Raw genomic sequence first — 21,373 nt, forward strand, 5'->3', positions numbered from 1 at the left:
ATTTGCCTTCAAAACAAGGTAATTTTTCATTGCCAAATAGCTTTCATATAATTGTTTTATGTAGTCTATACTCATGTTTGTTACCCCTACAGATGCAAAAAGCTGTGATTCAGCACTCATAAAGATAAACTGTCTGCTTTTGATTAACACTGTTCTTTATAAATAAATATTTCAAATCCAGGCAGTTATCTTCACCATATGACTTACCACATGTCTTTGTGCCTGCCCTTGCCCTGACAATAAAGGTCATCATAAAGACAAAGAAATGAGGACTCTCCAAAATTCAGTACTCCTCCTTTTTCTGTAATCCAGGAGAGTAGGATGCCCAAAGTCCTACTCAAAATCTGTTCTCTTAATTAAAGAGTAATATGTAAGTGCTGATGATAGTTGGTTTATTAGACAGAGCACTTGTATGTGTAATGTTAGTAAGAGAGGAGTTTCCAGCTGTACAGGACACCAACAGAGCTGGGACTATCACTAAAGTCTCAGAAAATCTCAAGCCAGTGCTCTGTGACACTACAGTGCTCCTTATGCTGGTTTGTCAGCGGGAAGCAAAATCTACTGAAAATCAAACCTTCAGACTCCTCTTTTTGTTCACCTTACACCTCAACAAATCCAAAGGCAATCAGACAAGGAAATTGTGGTGTTCTGGGATAGGATTGTCTATCCACTTTCTTACTGCAGCAGCCCCATTTTGAAAGTTTTCTTGGAAATAGGTGAAATAGATTGATACTTTTCAAAGTGTCACTTTATATGGCTCTCATTACATTTCTGCCAGTTTTCTTCCAGGCATTGAGAAACTGAGAGATTGTTGCTAACGTCATTTTTTCCCTTACTAAATCTGACTGAATTTCCCAGGCAGCAAAGGAAGCAGCATGTAACCAGCTCTCAGGTCATGCTATACACACATTTGTATCTGTAATTCTTGCTAGATCTTAAGGGCAAAACTCTGTTCTCCCGTCTGCAATGCAGTGTTTTAGCTGCAGTGCAGATCATTTATATCTATGCTCCCTGTCCAAGTCTCAGAGAGGTCAGCTGTGATTTTGTGAACATCCCTCAGCAATTTCTTTCCACATTTTAGTGTCTCTTTCACAATCAATGTGATTAGAGGGTGTGTGTGGCCTTTCTGTCTGCGCTGGCTCGTTACTGACCCATGGCTTTCCTCCTGCTCTTTCCTGTGACTCCTTAATGCACACTCATTGCTGACCCTCCAGACACTCCCCCAGCCTAAGGAGCTGCAAGGGTGACCTGTGGTGACTTCACTTCTTCAGTATGTTGTGGATATCAAATGATTCATGTTTTATTCTCCAGTATGCCTTTGGTTTCCACTTTATAACTAAACCATATGAGGCCAGAAATGAGCTTCTCTCCTGACAGCTGGGACGGTGCTGCCCAGGGTTCCTTCATTTTTTACCTGTCATGTTGAGGAGTGCAGGGACAGCAGGAGTCTGGATGGAAATCTTCAGAATAGCAGTGACACCTTACCTCCTTGTAGTATGGTGCTTTCAGATAAACTTTACATGAGAAAACTGATCTTTTTTGTGGATTTTCTAACTTTGATTTTATCCCTTTCTTCTGTAAGAAAATCAAAGTGCAAACCTATTTCTTAAATGGTAGAAGACAGGTTTTCCTTAATCAGAGTCCTAGCAAACATCAGCTATTTTTCCCCAAATGTAAACAGACACGGTGAGGCAGGGATGCTGTTTTTATCTTTGCTCACTTTCTTAACATTTTTCCAAAAGGCCACTCTGAGGAGGAGCCCCTCTCTGCACGTGGACCTGCAGGAGCCCAGTTTATTACTTGGTTTGATGTTTGACCTGACCATTGATGCACATAATTGAAAAGCAGTCTCTAAAGTGCAGAAGGAATCCATTAATAAAATCTTGCCTTTTCAGGACACATTTGTACAACTCATATATAGACATATGTCAATGTATGTACACAGGCACATTAGACATAGATAAATATATGTACACAGGCACAAAGAGTGAGAATCCTTTTGCAATCCATTCCAATCACTGCTGTTCAATACAAGAAGCACAACTCTCCCCATCCAGGCAGTTTTGGTATGTGCCTATAAAAGATGGCTAATACACAATACTTTATTTAAGTACCAGAAGAAGTGCAATAGTGGGGAATCAGAGTCAGAGAGATTTCTTCCATGAGCAGGCTGAACCAGAGCTAAATGCTGCATTGCACCAGCTAAAAGACAGTGCCTTCCTTCTACCTGAATTTACCCTGTGCTTCACCACTTCAGACAAGGAAAGAGTCTGCAAACACATAGGATTGTAGCCATCACGTATTCTTGCATTCTAGTGCTGCGTGCACAGCACAGTTTCATCACCTTTAGAGACTGGTGATCCAAAAAATGGAAAAACTGCACCCATATATATCAACTAACTTTTAAAAGACTTATTTTTATCCTTGACATCAGTATTGCTTTAATAAAACTTAACAAATGTCAGGTATTTTCTGATATATCATGCTCCCTGAAGTGAACTCTGAGATCAAATACTTTGCTAAAAATCTCATTGGCAGCACTAATTTTTTATTGAATTCTTTGCTAAAGATCAACTAATAAAATTTTTTGGGAATACTTAGATGTAGGGGATGTTTCAATCATTGGAAATTGATCACTGAAGCTATATGTTATTGTTTCTTTTTCATGCCTGCTTAAAAATGCAACTGATATTGGAATGAATTGCTGTTCTTGCAATTTTTTAAAGTTTTCCACAGCACTCAGTCATAGGTGCTCGGAAATCAGTTCTTGTAAATGCTAATTTCAACAGAGTATAACTGCATGAGAACATATAAAATAGTGGGAGCCCAGACACAAAGCTTATTGTAAAATGACTCCAGCTAGTATTACAGAAAGCTTTCTAAAACATATAGAAAAATCTAGAATCAAAAACTTGAGCCTGTATTTTGCACATGGTGCAGTAAGAAGAGCAATCTATTTAGTGAAAAATCACAGAAAATATATCACAAAGAGACCTTTTATTAGTGTCAACAAAGAGAGAAGAAAATTCTGCTGAATTCCACCAAAATGTTTAAAACAAAATCAAAAGAACATGAGCTGAGAGCACCCTCTTCTGATCATTATTTTGTTCTTCAAGTTCTAGGTAAAATAACTTCTGAATATGTTGTAAAATTCCACTGACCTTCTCTTTATCAGAATCATGAATACATCATCTGCTTGGGAGATGAACATAATACATTTATTTCAGCTACCAACTGATATTTTTACTTTAGTTGGTCTTTTTTTTTTTTTTTTTTTCAATTGTGCAAACTGTAATCCAGTTCTTCCAGTAACTGTTCTCCCTTGTATGTTCCAGTTTGATTTCCATAAGGCCACCCAGGGCCAGAGGTGCAGGGACAGGCTGATTTTTGTCCAATTCATGCCACTGAGAGAGATTTAAATTCAGGTAAAAAAAAAAATCTGATTCTAAAAGAGTGTGTTTACAAAGATTTATAAAGATGAAATAAGGAGCAGAGGATGGGGGGAAAGTAAGAGCAAGAGGAATATTAGGAATATAAATATTTTTCTGTAACTGTACCAGCATTGTTTTCATGGCATTCTCACAGGACCAAGCTGAAGAAGTAAATTCTAAATTCCACTGTAATTCGGAGGAAAAAAAAAGGAAAGAGAGAAGTGCCTTTGACCTTGTACCTCACTTTCAGTCTCTGAGGACTGGAGGAGAGAAGTAACTCATGAATATTAGAGCTAATGAAGCTTGATTTTTCCCCAGGTTTTTGGTTCAGTGTTGATTGACTCTCATGTCTGGAAGATGTAAATTGTGACTGAAGCTTGTTCTGCATTTGAGACATTTCGATGTGCTCTCTTCAGTGTGTATCCTCTGGGATTTAAAAATACTCCAGCTCTTGCTGTAGTGTTTTTCCCAGTGGATACTTCTCAGATATCTCTCTGACCTGGACATCTATTTACAGAAATCTGGTGGGAATGTCCTGTTTCTGAGATTTCTGTTCCTTTATCATATTTCATAAAAATAAAACAGTGGATTCAAAAAATTAGATAGCATGGACTAGCGGGCAGATATATATTGAAACATCTACTTTCTAATTAATTCTCTGAAGATTTTCACTAGAGAGCCCTTGGTAGGCAGAGGTGTGGAGAGTGATTCCCCTTGGTGTAGGGAGTGATTCCAATCAGAAGGCCAAAGAGGCAAAGGGAGTGCTCAGCCATGCCAGGAGTTTCCCGCAGTGCAGATGAGGCATTTCGGGGTGAGTGATCCCATCTCAGCAGGAGAGGCTGGTGGACCAGCACACACTCCCAGCATCACACAGATTGGAAACCAATAGAAATTAAATTGGAAGATACAGGCACAATCCTATTATGTGATAAGGAAACCGGGGTGAATAGAGACAGCACAGAGATAAGAGGGTCATGCAAACTAACGGAGCAATTTGGATCTGAGAAAGTGGATGCACTATTAACCAGATGCACTCAGCCTCACTGCATTGCCAGATGAGGCTTGTCCTTGTCAAAATACAATAAATTGGCCTCTTCAGCTTCTCCACATGTAAGGTTCTGGCATGAACCACTTTAGACAAATATAGATTGATGGCTGAAGTATACACAGGAATGACAGAGGACCAGGATGGTGCTGAAATATCATTAAAAATGATGATTTTGGCTTGTTTGTCTGTCATCTTTAGTACAACATGGCAGTGCATCTGGAGACCTGACATTATCACAGAACAGTGTAGAGCCTTCTGGGAAGGGAAATGCTAGAGCTGGAAGAAAGGCATGTGCAGACATGCAGAACATCCAGGAACAGCTTTTGATCCTGCTGGTAAAGAGCTGTGTTGTAATTCCAGGTGTCTGACAGGAATGAAATCCAGCTCAGGCTATTGTGTGCACCTGCTTACAGAAACAGTAACCTGCAGCTGGGCTGTGGAAACAAAGGGTCGGGCACTGTCCAAGTCTCCTTTCAAGGTAATGTGTGGCAACCCAAGGCAAATGCAACTTTGAGTTATTGGCCCAGAACTGGTAATTTAGAAATTGGAAATTTAGGTTATTAGATTAGAATTAAAGGAACTGGCTTTTCTTCCTTTTGGCTTTTTACAGGCCTTAAAGATGACAGAATATTCAGTTGGAGCTGCATAGTAGGAATGATCAACCAAAGAAAATATTTACCATTACCCAGCATCTGGAATGTGCTGGTAAGGACAGTAACAGGATAAGGAATTTGCATTTTTGGGTCTGGCCATTTGTAACACGTGAAATAAGAACAGTAGCATATGTAAGAATATCTGGGTTTGAAATGGTGCAGGGTCAGCCATGTTGTTGGCGTCTCTAAGGAGTCCTGTATGGAAATTATGGAAGTCTCCAGAGCTATCAGTTCTTATTATCAGGCTTCACAAAATGTGGACAAGCACTACATGAAAAGGTTGTTCAGTAGAATTTAAATTATCCTGGGGCACGGGAAGCCTCAGACTTCAAAGTTTCTAGTTATTTGCACATCATACTTCAGTTTTTTCTTTTAATGAAAAAAAATTACAAGGCTCTCAGAATCTTTCATTATGAAAGAACCTCAAAAAGTAATGATAGTTGAGCCCAACACCTATACAAAGATGATAAAGGGGAAAGATAAAACAATGCTCAATATCTTATCTTCCTGATAAAGAAGCAGAGAGCAAGGTTTGATTTATATTTGCCTAGTTAAAAAAATTTCTTCAGACTTAATCTGCTATATTATTATTTTGAGGTCAACACTGTCAGTTCTGTTTTTCAAAATGCACTTAAAGGTTATGTCAATATGTAATTCAGGTTTTAACTCCATTTTATATTCTTACGTTAACAGTTTTTTAATTTTGTCATCCTGTTCTGAGTCCAAAGTGGCCAAGCCCCAACTAGAACCAGAACTGCTACTCTGAATCCATTCCTGATCTGATTGTAAAGCAGAAATATTAAATTCCTCGAGTTCAGGAGAAATCAAAAAAACCTGGCATCAAACCCTTTCACTATCTAGGTTCCAAAACTACCTGCTACAGCAAGGAACACAACAGTAGTGGAGATATTTGTGTGTTTTTACAGATGAAGTTATCCAGTGGTTAAATCTGGATTAAACTTCAAAGCAGAATTTCAAAATTAATCAGGGTCATGGTTTGTGCATACATGTGATGGTGCTAAAATCTTCTGGGGTTTCTTGTCTTCTGCACTTTTGTCTGTGTTTGATCTGGAATAGGAAAATAGGGTTTATTCCAATTTGGAAAGAAACCAGGGACCCAAATTATATGAGTAAACTCACATCATGAGACTGAAATGCCCCCGCATACCCCCTTATCCTTTCTGAGGATGGAAAGTTTGACAGTCAGATGGGACCAGGGAAGAAAGATTTCTCCAGATGGAAAATGATGAAAAGCTGAATTTGGCAATATTATTAAAGTGGAACCCTGGTTTTAATTATAAAGTTATAGAACAAGTGATGGAAAATCTATTACAGAGTTTGAAATTATGTCCAGCTTAGCTGCTTTAAGCACTGTCAAGCACCCACTACTCTACAAGAATTTACTTTGGTTTTCAGCTCTCAGGTTGAGATAGCTCATTCTTGCAGTGACTTATTAATCCACCCAGAAGACACTCATAGCTCATCTTCCAATCTTTGCAACCAGCCCTCTTTCAAGGGAAACTTTCTTGACTGAAACTGGCTTTTAAAATTATCTTGATTTTATGAAACTGTTAGCAGTATGCCAGTGAACTACTTGAGAACATCTATTTAGGATTCAGAAATCTTTATAGGGAAACTGTTAATAGAGCCACTATTCTGTCTGCTTTGAAATATTGAGTTGCTTTGATTTGAAACATTTTAACCTGCAGGAGAAAACTGTCCCTGTGATATAAAACCTTGACAGAAGGATAGAAAATTCAAGCTTTAAACATAAGGTATTGCAGTCATGAAGTTACTTTGTGGACTGGCAGAAAATGTTTGATTTTCAGCAGCTAAAATGGTGGAAACAACAATCAGGTCTTGAGAAGCCTGAACTTCAGTGTGAGAAATAGTCCACCTGGCAATGCTGTCCTGCCTGACTTTAATTAATCTGTCACTACAAACATGACCTAGTTGCCACAGTACAAATGTCAGCTTGTAATAGCTTTTCCCTAGAGCCCTCTTTAAGTAGCATTTGCCATTGACATTCTCTGGTTCAGGGACGAAGAGCAGTTTCTGAGCTCCATCTACTGCTGCACGCAGCGAATTGTTCCAGCAGCTCCAGTTCTGCTGCACCGCGCCACTGCCAAGGGCCCTTAGCAGAACATCCACCTCTTTGTATTTTCCCATGCAAAAAGGCATAACAATTCTCTTAAAATTATTAGTACAAAAAACCAAAGAGGCTTTAAAAGCAGGAAAATTTATTCAAGTTACTGTTGCAGACTTAATAAACAAGGCCACTGTGCTGAAAATGTGTATTCAGATCAACTGATGGATGTCCTTCTCTTATGCTTGCCATGTGTTGAATGGAGTATTCAGATGGGATATTTAGTTGTTCATGTCTTAAAAGAAATTTAATAGTGACTTAAAATGCCTTCTTTAGCTTATGAGAATGTTAATGAATACCTGTTCTAAAATATTACCTTTCTTAGTATTTCCCTCTTGATTTAGGCGAAATATTCCAAATACTCTCAAAGTATCATAACTGGCACCACAGTAAGCAGGCTGCAGGAGATACTTACCTAAAGCATAGGGGAATCAGAAGAACACCAGATAATTGATGAAGAGAAAATGTAGCAAGTATTAATACTTTCATATGTCTAAAATATAAAAAAAGAATAAAATGGTATATCTGATTAAATACCTCAGCATAGGATTTTATTTTCATAATACTTTTCCATTTAGTAAGAAAACGATATCAAAGATCTTGCTAAGGTAAGAGGTGTTTTTCTAGCCTGCACAATGCTTAAACAACTATGTGATTGCTGCTGAATCAATTAAAAGACCAGGCTTGGAGACATTGCACAAAGGAAGGAAAGTTCTTCCTCAGGCTGGCTGCTGTTTCAGACCATGGAAAGCGGAGCACGTCCTGCTGGCAGCAAAGCAAACCCCATGAGGATGCATCAGCAGCTCCCATGTAACCCCCTTCACCTGCCTTGGCTCCCTCATTGCACATCTGCCTCAAGTGGTCTCAAAATCCAACATTTCTGAATTATGAGTCTGATTGGAAAACATTAAAATCAAAGTAAGAAACTCAGCTATCAACCTGAAAATGGTTGCCAAAAGTCCAAGGTCTTTTCATCAGATATGAAACCAACGTAATTTTCATTCCCTCAGCCTCAACTTTGGCTCCTGATCTTAGCACAGGAGACTTCCCCTTCTCTAACTTTCCTCTGAGTTGTAGAGGGAGCCTTACCCAGGGGAGCCTTTATAACTAACTCCAAGGGATTTGGGAGTTTCTAGGGACAGAAACTATGTTTGAACAGGATAATTCAAATTATCTTCTTCATACATCACACTGGAAATCCATTGGGAACATCTTTTACAATAAATTCACATTGAACCAGGTTTTATTTTTGAAATTAGCAGTTAATGCATAATCATGCAAAGCAAAATAATTAATAATCTGGCTGTGCAGTCAATTCTTTCATGAAAACATGGGGGACTTCGTTGTATAACACTACTTACAATTAGCACATCAGTGGGAAAACAGACCCTGTTTTCAGCTAGTGCATTGTAAATAAAGATGCTCAGACTTCCAACAGCTTTTAAAAATAATATTTAAGGTGAATTGTCTCCAAATTAATTAGAAGCTAAAAATCTCTAAATGCTTACTTTATGCTTGCAGTAAATGTTAATCCCAAATTTAGTGTTAATGTGACAGGTAACTGTTTGAAAAGATTCAGAAACAATGTAAGCTTCAAATTTAAGAAAAGTACAATGATTTAATATTTGTCTTCTGTGTATTTTATGGGAGTAAGAATTGGAAAGAATCCAGTTTTGGAATTGGAAACTGAGAGTCCAATTTTACAGCTCCAAGAAAAAAATGTCATACAGCCTGTTCCTGAATAAAGGGTTTCAGGTTAAATATTCAGTAGCAGAATGTTAAATGAAATAATAGATTTATTTTTTTTTGGTTGCTCATTAACACAGGCAGCCTTAATTTGATTTCTTGAATGTATTTACTTTCATATGAAAGTCAGAATAGCCACAAGGTACCAAGACTGTTCTTGAAAGGCCTTACTAATAACAGCAGAGAAACAAATTTTCAGTAGTCAACCCTTAGAAAATAAAAATACTGAGGGGATTTTAGGGACCTAATAGTTGTCTACCATTGAGCAATGATTTTTATGAATTTAGATGGGAGCAAGGGCAAATCTGTCTCACACTGGTATTTTGCACTTCCTTCATGCAATGATGTTCTTCACAGGCAGCACCCTGGTGATCAGCTGTGTCCAAGTCTGCTCATGCTAGGGGAGATTTTTAATGTATTTGCATGTGTGCAGTGAGTCTGATCATCAGAAATACACAGTGCATAAAACACATGCACAGATTTATACCTATATATGAAACAGAGACATACATTATTATGGTCAGGAAAAAGCTGTAATAACGAGCACCTTTGAATTTCCATGCTTGCAGTGTAGGAGACAGGTTTGTCAGCGAAGGAACCACTTGTAAAGGCTGTTACAGTTTTTCATCACCTCTAACCATTCTCTCATGTGGGTCATCTCTCATGTGCGTAAAACTTTCCCTGTTTTATCAAAAGCTATCACAGATATAGAGTTTTCTATTCAAGAAGTTTTTGCTTTTATGTGAAATTTTTTTAACTGCATGTAGTTCAAGAGGATTTACTAAGCTGAAAATTAAACATATCAACTTTTTCCTCTACATAGTAGCTACCCAGGCAGTTGTGACTGAGCAGAGTACAGAGTATAAATGTCAGGATAAATTGCCATCTTCCATTAAGGATTGATGAACTAAATCCTCACTCAAGGAAATATATCTCTCTGGATTTAAACCTTTTGGCTCCAGTCCATTTCTGTAATCTGCCCTGCTCTTACTGAGAAAAGTCATTGATGACTATGGGAGTTCTGTCTAAAGATGTAGAGGGATCTTAACACATATTTGTGACCTTACAAAGATGAATAGATTATTTGTTTCTGTTGGTAGCTCATGTCTTCAAAACTGTTTCTTGCTACATAGCAAAACCACTTTGATCTGCAATTAAACATTTTCTTATATAACCTGGAAAATGTATGCATTGTTGACAAAATTAGAAGGAACTGAGTACAGAAAGCAGAAAAAGAAAACAACATTTCATTTTATTTTTACACTTATTCAATGGAGTTGAGAAACAAGTGTAACATAATGCTTATTTTACAAAGTTGAGCATTAAATATTACAAAAAGGACTTATTGGCCTTTGATAAGTAGTTTGGGACATGCATGCTAATATGAAGCCAGTGTTGGATGACAGACAATTAAATGCAGAAAAGTGACTTAACAAAATTTTCAGACACACTGGAAAAGGTGGCATATCCTTTTATATCCCTTTATCCAAATGTAATTTCTCCATTTTTCCGCAGCTTCCCCTCCCATGTCCACTTTCTAAATTTTAAACTAATATTACAAAATAAAATATTTAGAAATACAAATAATACACCCAATAAAGTACATTAATTATGATGAATGATAAAGGGAAAGAGAATCTGGCATAGTTGTCTATGTGGTAAGGATTTTTAACATGGAAGCAGTCAAAGATACAGAAAAGTCTTTTCATTACCGACATTGCTGAGCTACACACACTGTGTTGACTTCTCTCCCTTTTTCTGTCAGTGCTGGTTTGTTTGCTTTTGTTTGAGTCAGTCTTGTTCATATTGTCAGGGGGACTGCAACTGTTTGTCACTGCTGCCAGGACTCCATTCTTCTCTTCTTCATCATCATCATCATCAATAATCTGATAGGGAACAAAGCAGCAGGTACTTAAGTGCATGTTTCATCACCTGTTTACTTTAGAGCTACAGCAAATGGGATTTTTCTTACGACTCCTCCTGTGTCTCACTCCTCGCCTTCAAGGACAAGCACCAGGCAGCTCCTTTCAGCTCTCAAAGCCTCCAGTTATGGGAAAAACATTGACTTAAGCAACACCGTACAGCAAAAACTTCCGAAACACAGTCAAGAAAATCTGGATTTGTTCAAATATGGGCAAGGAACTTAAGATAGCAGCAAATCCCTGAAAGGCACAACAGTAAACTGTCTCCTGTTCAAGGCAAATACCAGCAAAGGTTAGTGCCCAGAAAGTGTGAAGGCAAAGCCCCAGCTGGAGATGGAGAGGGTGGGGGAGCTTCCAGACCAGCTAGCTGAGCTGGCTGCACCCCAAATCAAGCTCCCCAGGGTACAAGACACTCTCCTTGTGTGCAACTGGCTACTTCATTCTGGTGCTCTGTGATAAAAATCAAGTGACTTTAAAAATAAAGAGGGACAAGCCCCACCCACAGCCGACATAATACTAAATAGCTTGTGATACTTTCTGTTGAGTCCTGAAACACATGCTTTAAGTTCAAAGTTATGTTAAGGCTAAGAATATGTGCTTCACTGCATCAAGACAGGTCTTTGGAGAATGTTGTGTAAGCCTTCTGGTGGATTTTGTTTCACTGATTAGAAATGGCTCAGAGCCATATAGTCCATGTCTCAAAATTTTCACCCTTTGAAGTCACTGGGTTTTCTGTTACTGACTCAGAGGACACAGGATTAGACATCAGCTGCAGCTTCAGCTCTAAAATTTCCTTGCAATTTCTGGGGCATTCAGTTTGACTTGGGATATTGCACAGACACCAGCAGAAACAAGCTACAAAGACTGGCTCCAATTTTGTATCTAAACTAAACCTTATTACGTATACTTTGAAGAGGGGTCATTTTAATTCAGGTAGGCATACATATAATTTTTGTTTTCTTCTGATAGCTTTATTACCTCCCAAATCAGTAGGCGGCAGAAATGTAAGACAAGTCTAAAAATATTATTTGTGAAGTATAGAATGCAGAATCTCTTTCTTCTGATCAACTTGCTTTTTTCCATTTTCATCATGAGAACAGTTTACACAAGGACAAACTTTTGAAAGGTTAAGATGTACATCCCCATGTGCAGCCAGACAAAAAGCTCATTTAGATATATCCCAGCTATTAAAGTCAAAGAAAGCCAATTAAGCCACCTAAATGTCTCCGTGCTGGTACAGAATTGCTCTTCTGCCCAGGGTGCATGTGTACAGCACGAGCCCTGTCTTCTTCATCTAAAATTACTGACACCCTTGAAAATTAAAGTGGAGTCTGGACTATGTCCTCAAATTGCTGTGAATCAGTGAAGCAGAACAAATGGCAGTAGAAAAGGGATTAATACAGCTTTCCACTTTCAGTTAAAAAAGAAAAAACAACAAAACAGGGATATTTTATTTGCGAAAGAAACATAGCTCAGCACAACGTATCATCCTAAAAATACACTGACAAAAAAACCCTTGGTTATCCTCCTCCTGGCCTTCCACACCTCTGCAAAAGACTGGGACAAAAATCTGCCTATAAAGCATTAAGAGGATCAATCCATAAAACTCCAGTCTAAACCTTAAATAATCCCCAGGGTAGTACTAAAATTCAAACCACAAATTTTCACTTGAGGCCTGACTCTCTTATAAATATCTCTCTCTCCTGCTTCAAAAAGTTCAGGCAGCTGAGTCCCCTCAGTGCTGGCAATGGCAGAGGAGTCTTTGTCAGCAGTGTCTGGCACTTGAAATGAGGCATTGGAGCAACAGCCTAATGAATGCACTCAGCACTTCCAAAGCTAATAAAGGAACCTGACAGAAGAGTCCTGACTTTTTCCCCTGCTTTCATTTTCCATTCTGACATCTGTACTTCAAAACCATCAGGATTTGGGGCATTGCTCAGTTTAAGAATCTATTTTTCTCTCACGTAGGGCTGGCTATCAGTTGCTCAGAATCAGTTTTATTTCAGAGCATGAAAGGACATTGTGTACGTGCCACTTCTCCTTTCTCACAACTGTGTGTGAGCAATTCCCAGGAGGCTGATGTGTTATGAGGCTGTTCTTGACTCGTTTCAGCTCCCCAAGGGACAGTTCTCACTTAAGCAGAAAACACCGTAAGCAGTGCATATGTACAGGATTCTATCTGCAGTGCAACAAGGCAGGGCTCTTATACAACAGAGGGGAGTTTACAGCAAAAGTGCTGTATCACATAGCTTGGAAAGGAGAGACCTAGTCTAGGAGAGAACCATACCTGCTAATTTATAAAAAACTGCAGTCTTATAGAGTGGGTTTATCAAGGGACTTTTTCCAGACTGTTATGAAGAACTGAGCATGATGAAAGACTGAGCCGGTTTACATTATATCAAAAAAAGAACTTGTGCTGTGACTGTTCAGCGGTGGCTCCAGTTTTAAATGTCATACTAGGTTTTTTTCTGGATGCCAGCTGTCAATGAGGAAATGGCAGCTGGCACTAAGGAGGGCTCTGTTTAGATACCAAATCGGTACCATCCAGGAAAGATTATGTACATCACCCAAAAAGCCTATGTCACCTGATACTGGGGCTGCTGTTTACACCAAGTGAAGTGTTTGCTGACATTCAAGAGCAGACAGAATTGAGGAAAGTTGTCACTTTCACTGGATAATAAAGCTGCTCAAGTTTAAAAATATTTCAACCCAGTGTTACACACCTGGAGCTTATGCAGTGCTCATAAACACTGCATGAGGCTTCCACAGAAACACCACAGAGGCTGAACATCACATTTAAAAAATTATTTTCAGTTTTCAAACTGTTGCACAAAAGAGAAGAAACTCAGGAGAGGCAACCTCTCCTTTGCAGCAGCCTGTTGTTCCAGAGCTGATGTGAATTGCACATTCTGCCTGACCTCCCTTGCAGCAGGCGGTTCCTCTGCTTTTGCCATTAGCTTTGAAGGTGTCTCTGTGGGTCCTGGTTCACATCATGTGAAACATTGCAAGAGCATGGATATGATGAGCTCTTTCACCAGTTTATGTTCTAAACTGGAGATCTCAGGGGCTTCCAGAAGGATTTGATATGCTGGTGCCCAACTTCTTCAAAGAGCAAAGCGGGAAGCAAGTGAGTACAACTAATTCCTATACAAGAGAGAAGGTGACATTTCCATTTCACCTCCTACATTTATTTACATAATTCTGAGTGCAAATTTTCCATCAGCTCGCATATGGGAATAACAAACTGGGACGTGAGATTTTCAATTAACCTGTGTCCACAAGAGAATACGATAATGAGGACAACACATTTACAGTGACGACACTCACACATAATTTGCTAAGTACCTGCTAGACACTGACAGAGATTTTAGCTGGTATTTTTGCCCTTGTGATGTTTTTGTTTTTACAACAAGAAATAAGAAATACAAGTCAGGTGTGCTCTCCATGACACCCTGATCAGTAAGCAGTGCTTGCCCTTGGCTACAGTAGGCAAAGGACATGACAAGCACTTTCCTTATTCTACAAAGTTGCAAGCTGATCTAGGACCAAACTGCTCCTTCTCTTATATCCCTATCTTTGTGTAAGAAGCGCATTTTGCTTGCTTGCTCACTCCTGATACCCAGCAGAAGGCAGGAAACAAGCCTGAACTGAAAGACTATTTTTTCTGGTCATTAAGTTTATCACAAAACTTTCCTTTCTGATTTTGCAGTTGTACCTCCACGTACTTCCATGCACATTTTTGAAGTCTGCAAGTTCCCATGTCCACCCCATCTGCAAGCATGAGCACCTGCTCCAGATGAAAGGGAATGTGACAGAGGCAGCTGAAGGCAAGGGCAGTGTAAGTGCCCTTCACAGAACCGAAGATGCTTAATCATCCAAGCACTGAAACACTTTACTTTCTTACCCAAACCTCCAAGCAGCCTTTTTTTTCTGTACACTATGAGCAAAATGACAACCACTTACTTCACAAGATGGATATGCTCACAAGGAATTGTCACTGATGTTACCTTGCCAGTAAAAATTGCTTATAGGCTTTTCACTCAAATCCTCACTTGAAATGAGTGTTTGTCCATTTGCAGACAATCTCCTGATAGACATTATCTCATAAAGCCCACTGGGGTGGCTCAGCTTTGTGTGCATTTTGCAGTCTTTCTCCACACACCTAGACCCAACAGCTTCTAATATATTCTTGTACATTTATAGGATCTTTCATCCAAACAGCCAAAATTTCTTATTAATTGATGAACTAGCAAGACATAACCACCCCCACTCACATATTGCCTGATCTTCAAAAGGTTTTGAAGCTCCTCCACTTGAGCTCAATATCCTGTTTCTTGAGTATATTGAGGAGCTTTGTTTAGGCATTTGTGATGCTCTGTTCTAATTTGGCTTAAACAGTTAACAATCTTTCTTCTTCTGGACATTTATCCCTGCAGCACTCAACCAAATTTCTTTCTGCCATATTTTTTTTCTTCCTGTTATTCCCATTTTCCATGTTTTACTTTTTTCTATTAATCCAAAATTTCATAAGCTGCTTAAAATTTTCTTTATCATGCATATTAGGTTCAGTTCCATAATTAAAAGCTGCAAGACAATCATCTTTCAGCTTCCTTGTGATTTATTTTTCTCTGCTTATGAAAGCACTGCTATACACTGAAGATGGAAGATGCGACAAAACCTCTTCATGAACCTGTCCTCATTATTTCAGCAACCATCAGACTCAAAAAATACCTGTGTTGTTTTCATATATTTTTATTTTAAGTATATTTCACAGTATTTCAGAGTTATGAGAAACTCTTTAGAGCCACAAAAGTGCTGTTATAATAATGATTCAGAAGGGAAAATGGATCCATGTCTGACTTCAGGTGCAGCTGCTGTAAAAGAAGGTGAGAGCAGAAAGCTAAAGGGAGCTGATACACCCAGAACATGAAGACATCTGCCAGGAGATTAACTCAGGTTCAATGTATGTGCAGGTTTCATAAATGGAATGCTACAAACTCTTTTTTTTTTTCCATATTGCTATAGGATCGAGTAAATGCTATTGCCGGGGAGACAAGAAGTGCCTGTGATTTTTGTGAGACATCCAAAACATTTTATAAATGGCCATAAAGCCTATATCCAAAGAGAGAAGGAAGATTGCTTCAGTTTGTTTGATCTCTTCCAAAAAAGCTCCAGGTATACAAATATTTTTTCTTTTTCTCAAGATTATTATTTTTTCCCTGCCCTAATTCTAAAAGTGAAACTACCTTAAATACATTTACCATTAGTGCTAAGATAATTCATTCTTAGCAGATGTAATTTAAATCCAGCTTGTAGGACAACAGCAAATAATTAATTTACCTTTGGAAGTTCCTTTGAGCTGAGTTGGTGCAGAGTGCAGAAGTGAGTCACAGCATACTCTAACAGTGCTCCAAAGATGAAGCTGAAGCAGATACCAAGGTACACATCAATTGCCTTAATAAAGCAATTAGCATTTGGGAGTGAAGTCCTGGCTCCCATCATCAGTGTTGTCATTGTAAGGACTGTGGTGACACCTGTGGAATGGAAAAATATATGTTCTAGTGTAACACAAATGGCACTGAGGGCCTCTACTGCAGGAGAGTTTTCCCTGGACCTGAAACTCCTAGGATGCCACAGCATTTAATGGGTCATGTTTTAGGAAGAAGACTTTAAAATTAACTTATGACTCCTAAGTTAAATGCGTAAAAACAGTAACAGAAAATGTTAGCAAAGCTAAGAAGACTAGAAATTAAAATGAGAGAGATTTTGGTGTCATAGAGTGTATAATTATGATTAACACATTATTGTTGCAAATCTATGCAAAAGGTCCCTTTAAAATATTCAGATATCATTTTGCTCAGGGTAGTTGCCCACTGGCCTCATTAAATGTGAAATCCTTCTTTATTCCCTGTTCTGTAGGAGTATTTTTTCCATCCCACCTGCAGCCTGATCAAACCTGATTTGCATTCTTTCCCTTTCAGAATATCCTTTCTTTGAAATTAATTATATTTAATCTCTTATAATTCTCTTGTTATTCATGTGTTAATTATTATGTATCGTGAGACCTCACAAAAGCCTCACAATTGTCTGTGCATGCCATGTATTTGAATATGTTTAAATTACTTCCAAAATGACAGTTTTTTACTTTCCTTTCAGCAGCCTCCCCTGCCTATAAGTCTCCTTCCTGCAGCTGCCAAAGGCATTTTTCTTAGTTAAAAAACAGCAAGGCTTTAAGGGGGCATGATGCACCGAGTATGGCAAACCCAAAAAGAAATTCCATAAAACTCAGACGTGTTTGCAGCTTCAGGACATGGATGCCAAGTACACGTGATGGAGAAGGCATCTCAACAACCCAGCCCTTGGTGTGGGTTGGTTTATCAGCCTCTCACCTATGCAGATTCTGGCTGGAACTGACGACTGGCTTATCCAAAATGACACCCAGGAGAGCACAACCAGAAGGATTGATGGCACATATGTCTCTAATATGAAATACAAGATGTTTCTCTTGAGTTCAAAGTGAAACACGAGTTTTGGGTAACGTCCTGTGGAAGGAGCAGGGAAAAAAACATTGTGAAGGTGCAATTCATGAAAAGATCCGGGAAATAACAATCTGTATTACTTTGGTGCGCTACAATGTGGAAAAAGATTAACAAAAAAGCCTGTAAAAATTAAACGCAGCACTGAAAAATTCATATTGAAGACTCTGAACTGAAGGAAACAATCAAATATGTAACATTCAGTCACCATATCCAGTTTTATTAAAGACACCTTGAATTGGTAATTAAACCAGGATTAGTGAATGAAAAAATAAATTCATCCAGGATTAGTGAATGAAAAAATAAATTCATCAATGCACGAAGATGATGTTTCAACATGTAACACAAGGCAAGGAAATTGGAAATCACATATGGATTTAACTGCCACTATTCATAACGAGTGAGCTACTATTCAAACTAGAGGAGTAAGGATTTTCATTTCATTAAGGTGCCATGAGTTCTTACTTTTAACTATCTCACATATCCAGTTTATTTTTCTTTTCATTTACTATTGCTCAGGATGTGGATTGAGTGTACCTGCTCTGAAATTGCTGACCTACCTCTTACATTCCACTTAAATCCAAGCAATATCTTTGCATCCTTGTGATCTATTTGTCCTTTGTATTAGTGCATTAGAGTGTTTGTGTTGCCCTGAGCAGTGTCACTGATGTGGCTCAAATTATTTGCTTCTAAGTCAGTGATTTCCAGAAGATGAACTTTTGGGATCACAAAGTCAAATACAGAACTGTGTCTCATGAGAGGACAGCACACTCATAAGCAAAACCTGAGTCTCTCATCCAGCTCACTAACTGAGCAAAATTTGGCTATGTTGAAGCACACAGTCTGAAATTGTTATCAGTTCAGTGCATTACGGGAAAACAACATCTTGCTTTTTATATGGGCAAAAAGATGTCTTGTTCTGAAGCTCCAGGTTACAAATTAAGTGTTATTAAGTTTTTACAAAATAATTTTAACACCATTTGCATGCCAGTGAAATATCAGTGAGAGACTAATGCTCTGTAGTCCAACAGCTTTGGCTTCCGCTATTTTAATACAAAACCTCTCCTCTGGCACCAATATCTGCTTCCAATGCTGCCTGCTGTGAGTCAGGACAGAGCTACAGAACACTGAATTCATTTCAGCAACAGCAATATAGGCACAGACAGGTTATTTGTGCATCCCTCAGGTGCCCTGTGAGACACAAAAAAGAGCACTTTTAAAAGGCTGAAGTGCAAGCAGTGGATGCCAAGAAATGTCTTATTGCTCCCAGATGAGAAAATAGATGGCTAAATTTCAATTTTAAAAGCACTGTCTATATTGCAGCAAAAGAACAATAACAGGATTTTTAAAACAGAAGGAATTGCAAGATTATGTAGTCTGACTCTAATCACAAACCACCAAATTTCCTTAATCATCCCTTGCTTTGATTGAAATAATTTTGGTTGGAATAGAGTCCACCTTTCACATAGACATGCAGACTTAGTCTGAGGATATCTAGACACACCATTTCTCTTGGTAAATAATTCTTTTTGCTAAGAATCAATGCCTAATTTCTAATATTAATTTGTTTTCAGTTGTCTGCCACACTGACTATCTCTTCCCTACTAAACTAAATAGTCCTCTGGTAGTTCTTTCTCCTTCCAAAGGTAAAAATACACTGTATTTAGGTTTTTTTCTTTGTAAATTCAGTATATTGAAATCCTCAAGTGTCCAACTGAAAGGGTACAAACATTACAGTTAAATTATCTCCATGAGGCAAGAGGTACAAACACCATTATCACATTTTTATGTGAAAAGAGGTACATTACACCAGTGTACCTCTACCAAGGCTGTGACTTCTACCAATACAGTTGTTTCAATAGATGTCATTTTGCTCACCAAAACTGATTTTGGGTGTATGGAGACCAAAGTAAAGCACTCAGAAGTCAGGGAGTGAAAAACTTTCAGCTGACTGTGCAACCTTACTTTGTCTGCACCCAACCATGCTCTGAAATGAGCACAGTGCAAAGGGAAAGCTCTGAGCCTGTACAACAAAAGGCTACAGCACAAAGCTCTTGTAGGGAAAGAGAACTGGATACTCCACAAAAACTGTTTTTGTTGTGCTTCTGGGCTGACCACAGGGAAGGATGTGCCCAGCAAAGGGGAGTGAAGAGACCAGACCTTCCTTCCTTCACTCCTTCAGAGTGCCACAGGCACCTGGGGATTTCCTGAGGTTCAGCCTTAGAAGAACTCGTTGTTAAGAAGGAAAACCCTGACACAGTCAGTACAGCCATACAATAACACCCTCTCCTTGTTACTGCCCTACAACTGTATCTCTATTTGCCTCAGTATAAAAGTTAAGTGCATACATGTCAAGTTAGTTCAAAATATCAAATTTAAAAGCCACGGTTTGCAATTTCCAAGTTTAGACAAGTCCTTTGAATATTCTGGTGTTATTATTTTTTCTGATGACAGAACTTTCTGAGGTAATATGAACAAAGAGAAATAGAGATGTAAGAGATTATAGCTGAGTGGCTTTTTGGGGAATAAAAAAGAGACATTTCTCTAACCTTAAGGCTTTCTTCTTGCCAGAATCCAAAGACGTATCATGGACATGATAATAATAGTGTCAGCATTTCTCTAAAGGGTTCAGAAGAGCTTTTGTAATGGAAATTTTGAAGCAACCTATATATAGAAATCATCAGAGCTCCTCCTGTAATAAACTGAAGGAATCAGTACTTGAAAAAAAGTATTTGGTGCACACTTATCATGCTAAAGAAATGAGCAATAGGCTAAAATGAAGATAGGGAAATATTGCAGTCCCTTTTTCACACATGTACACATGTACCAAAAGTTATCATCTTTAAAAAGAACAGATTTGCTGCTCCTGTTGCATGAGCTGCATATGAGAAAGTAATTCTGTATCTCATTGCCTTTGACTGGCACATCTGAGACCATGGTGCCATCAGCCAGAACAAAATTGAAACAGTTTCATGAAATCCTAGTCCTGACTTTACTAAAGTTAACTCAAGTACAGCTCAAATTAACGTCTCAAAACTGTCAAGTTTGCCACTTTCTTGACAACAAAATACTTGCATTAAAATGAAAATATGTTTTTTCTTTCTAGTTTGTGGCCCATGATGAATGTCACCTCAGTGTGAGACTGCTCTGATTTAAATTTGTTAACATGATAGAAATAATTTCTGTGCAGATGCCTAACTGCAGCAAAGGCACAGCACTAGCATTTATCAAAGTATTGAATTACTCTGTGTAACAATTTCTCAGATGAGCCTGAACTTAAATGACTGTCAATATATACACTCTAAACACACCACAAGGTGAGGTATTCCACTTAGGTGACCCACAGTGGAAGAACATTCAGCTGAGTAATGCAGGCTTTAGTGAATTTAGGAGAGAGCAGAAGTACAGAAGTAGACAGTAGCTCTAACTTGTAGATGAAGAACAAATCCAAACAGCAGATGACAGGCTCCATACCTACTCTAACCCTCTCTACTGCTGAGTACCCTTAAAAGGAGAAGGTCCAGCTGACCACTGTTGTTAAAGCATCATGAAATTTATCCCTGCACAGGCTTTTCTCAGTAGCTGAGCAGGCCTAGGCCTAGGCTTGAGTCAAATCTTTCTGAAGGCAGTAAAAACTAGTTTATGTCATTTTATAACTTGCCATTGGAGTTTGGCTTTTGGCTTTTAAAATTATAGTCTAATTTACAGATTATCAGACACTTTGTATAGACTTTCCATTGATGATTCTGTCAGATGCACTGCTTGAGAAACACATAAACCTAAACAAGCCTCCTTTTTACCCTAGGTCATTCATTTTCTGATAATCCCATTTTTCTGTGTCATCTGTTCCCAGTTGATGGCAGAATGCTGCATCTTTGATCTTTATGCACC

General features: G+C 38.5%; 1 protein-coding gene across 1 annotated transcript in view; it reads right to left on the reverse strand.

The window, feature by feature from the left end:
• Positions 1–10,269: 10,269 nt before the first annotated feature.
• LOC100230461 (gamma-aminobutyric acid receptor subunit pi) overlaps positions 10,270–21,373 on the reverse strand; it is a 45,873-nt gene continuing 34,769 nt past the window's right edge. The window contains exons 8-10 of the mRNA XM_030276176.4: positions 17,336–17,488; positions 16,287–16,480; positions 10,270–10,910 (exon numbers count right to left, since the gene is read on the reverse strand). Coding sequence (XP_030132036.4) covers positions 10,596–10,910; positions 16,287–16,480; positions 17,336–17,488 — 662 coding nt within the window. The 3' untranslated portion in view covers positions 10,270–10,595. The remainder of the gene's footprint in view (positions 10,911–16,286; positions 16,481–17,335; positions 17,489–21,373) is intronic.

Source organism: Taeniopygia guttata, chromosome 6 (assembly GCF_048771995.1).
Source record: "Taeniopygia guttata chromosome 6, bTaeGut7.mat, whole genome shotgun sequence".
Classification (NCBI taxonomy): Eukaryota; Metazoa; Chordata; class Aves; order Passeriformes; family Estrildidae; genus Taeniopygia; species Taeniopygia guttata.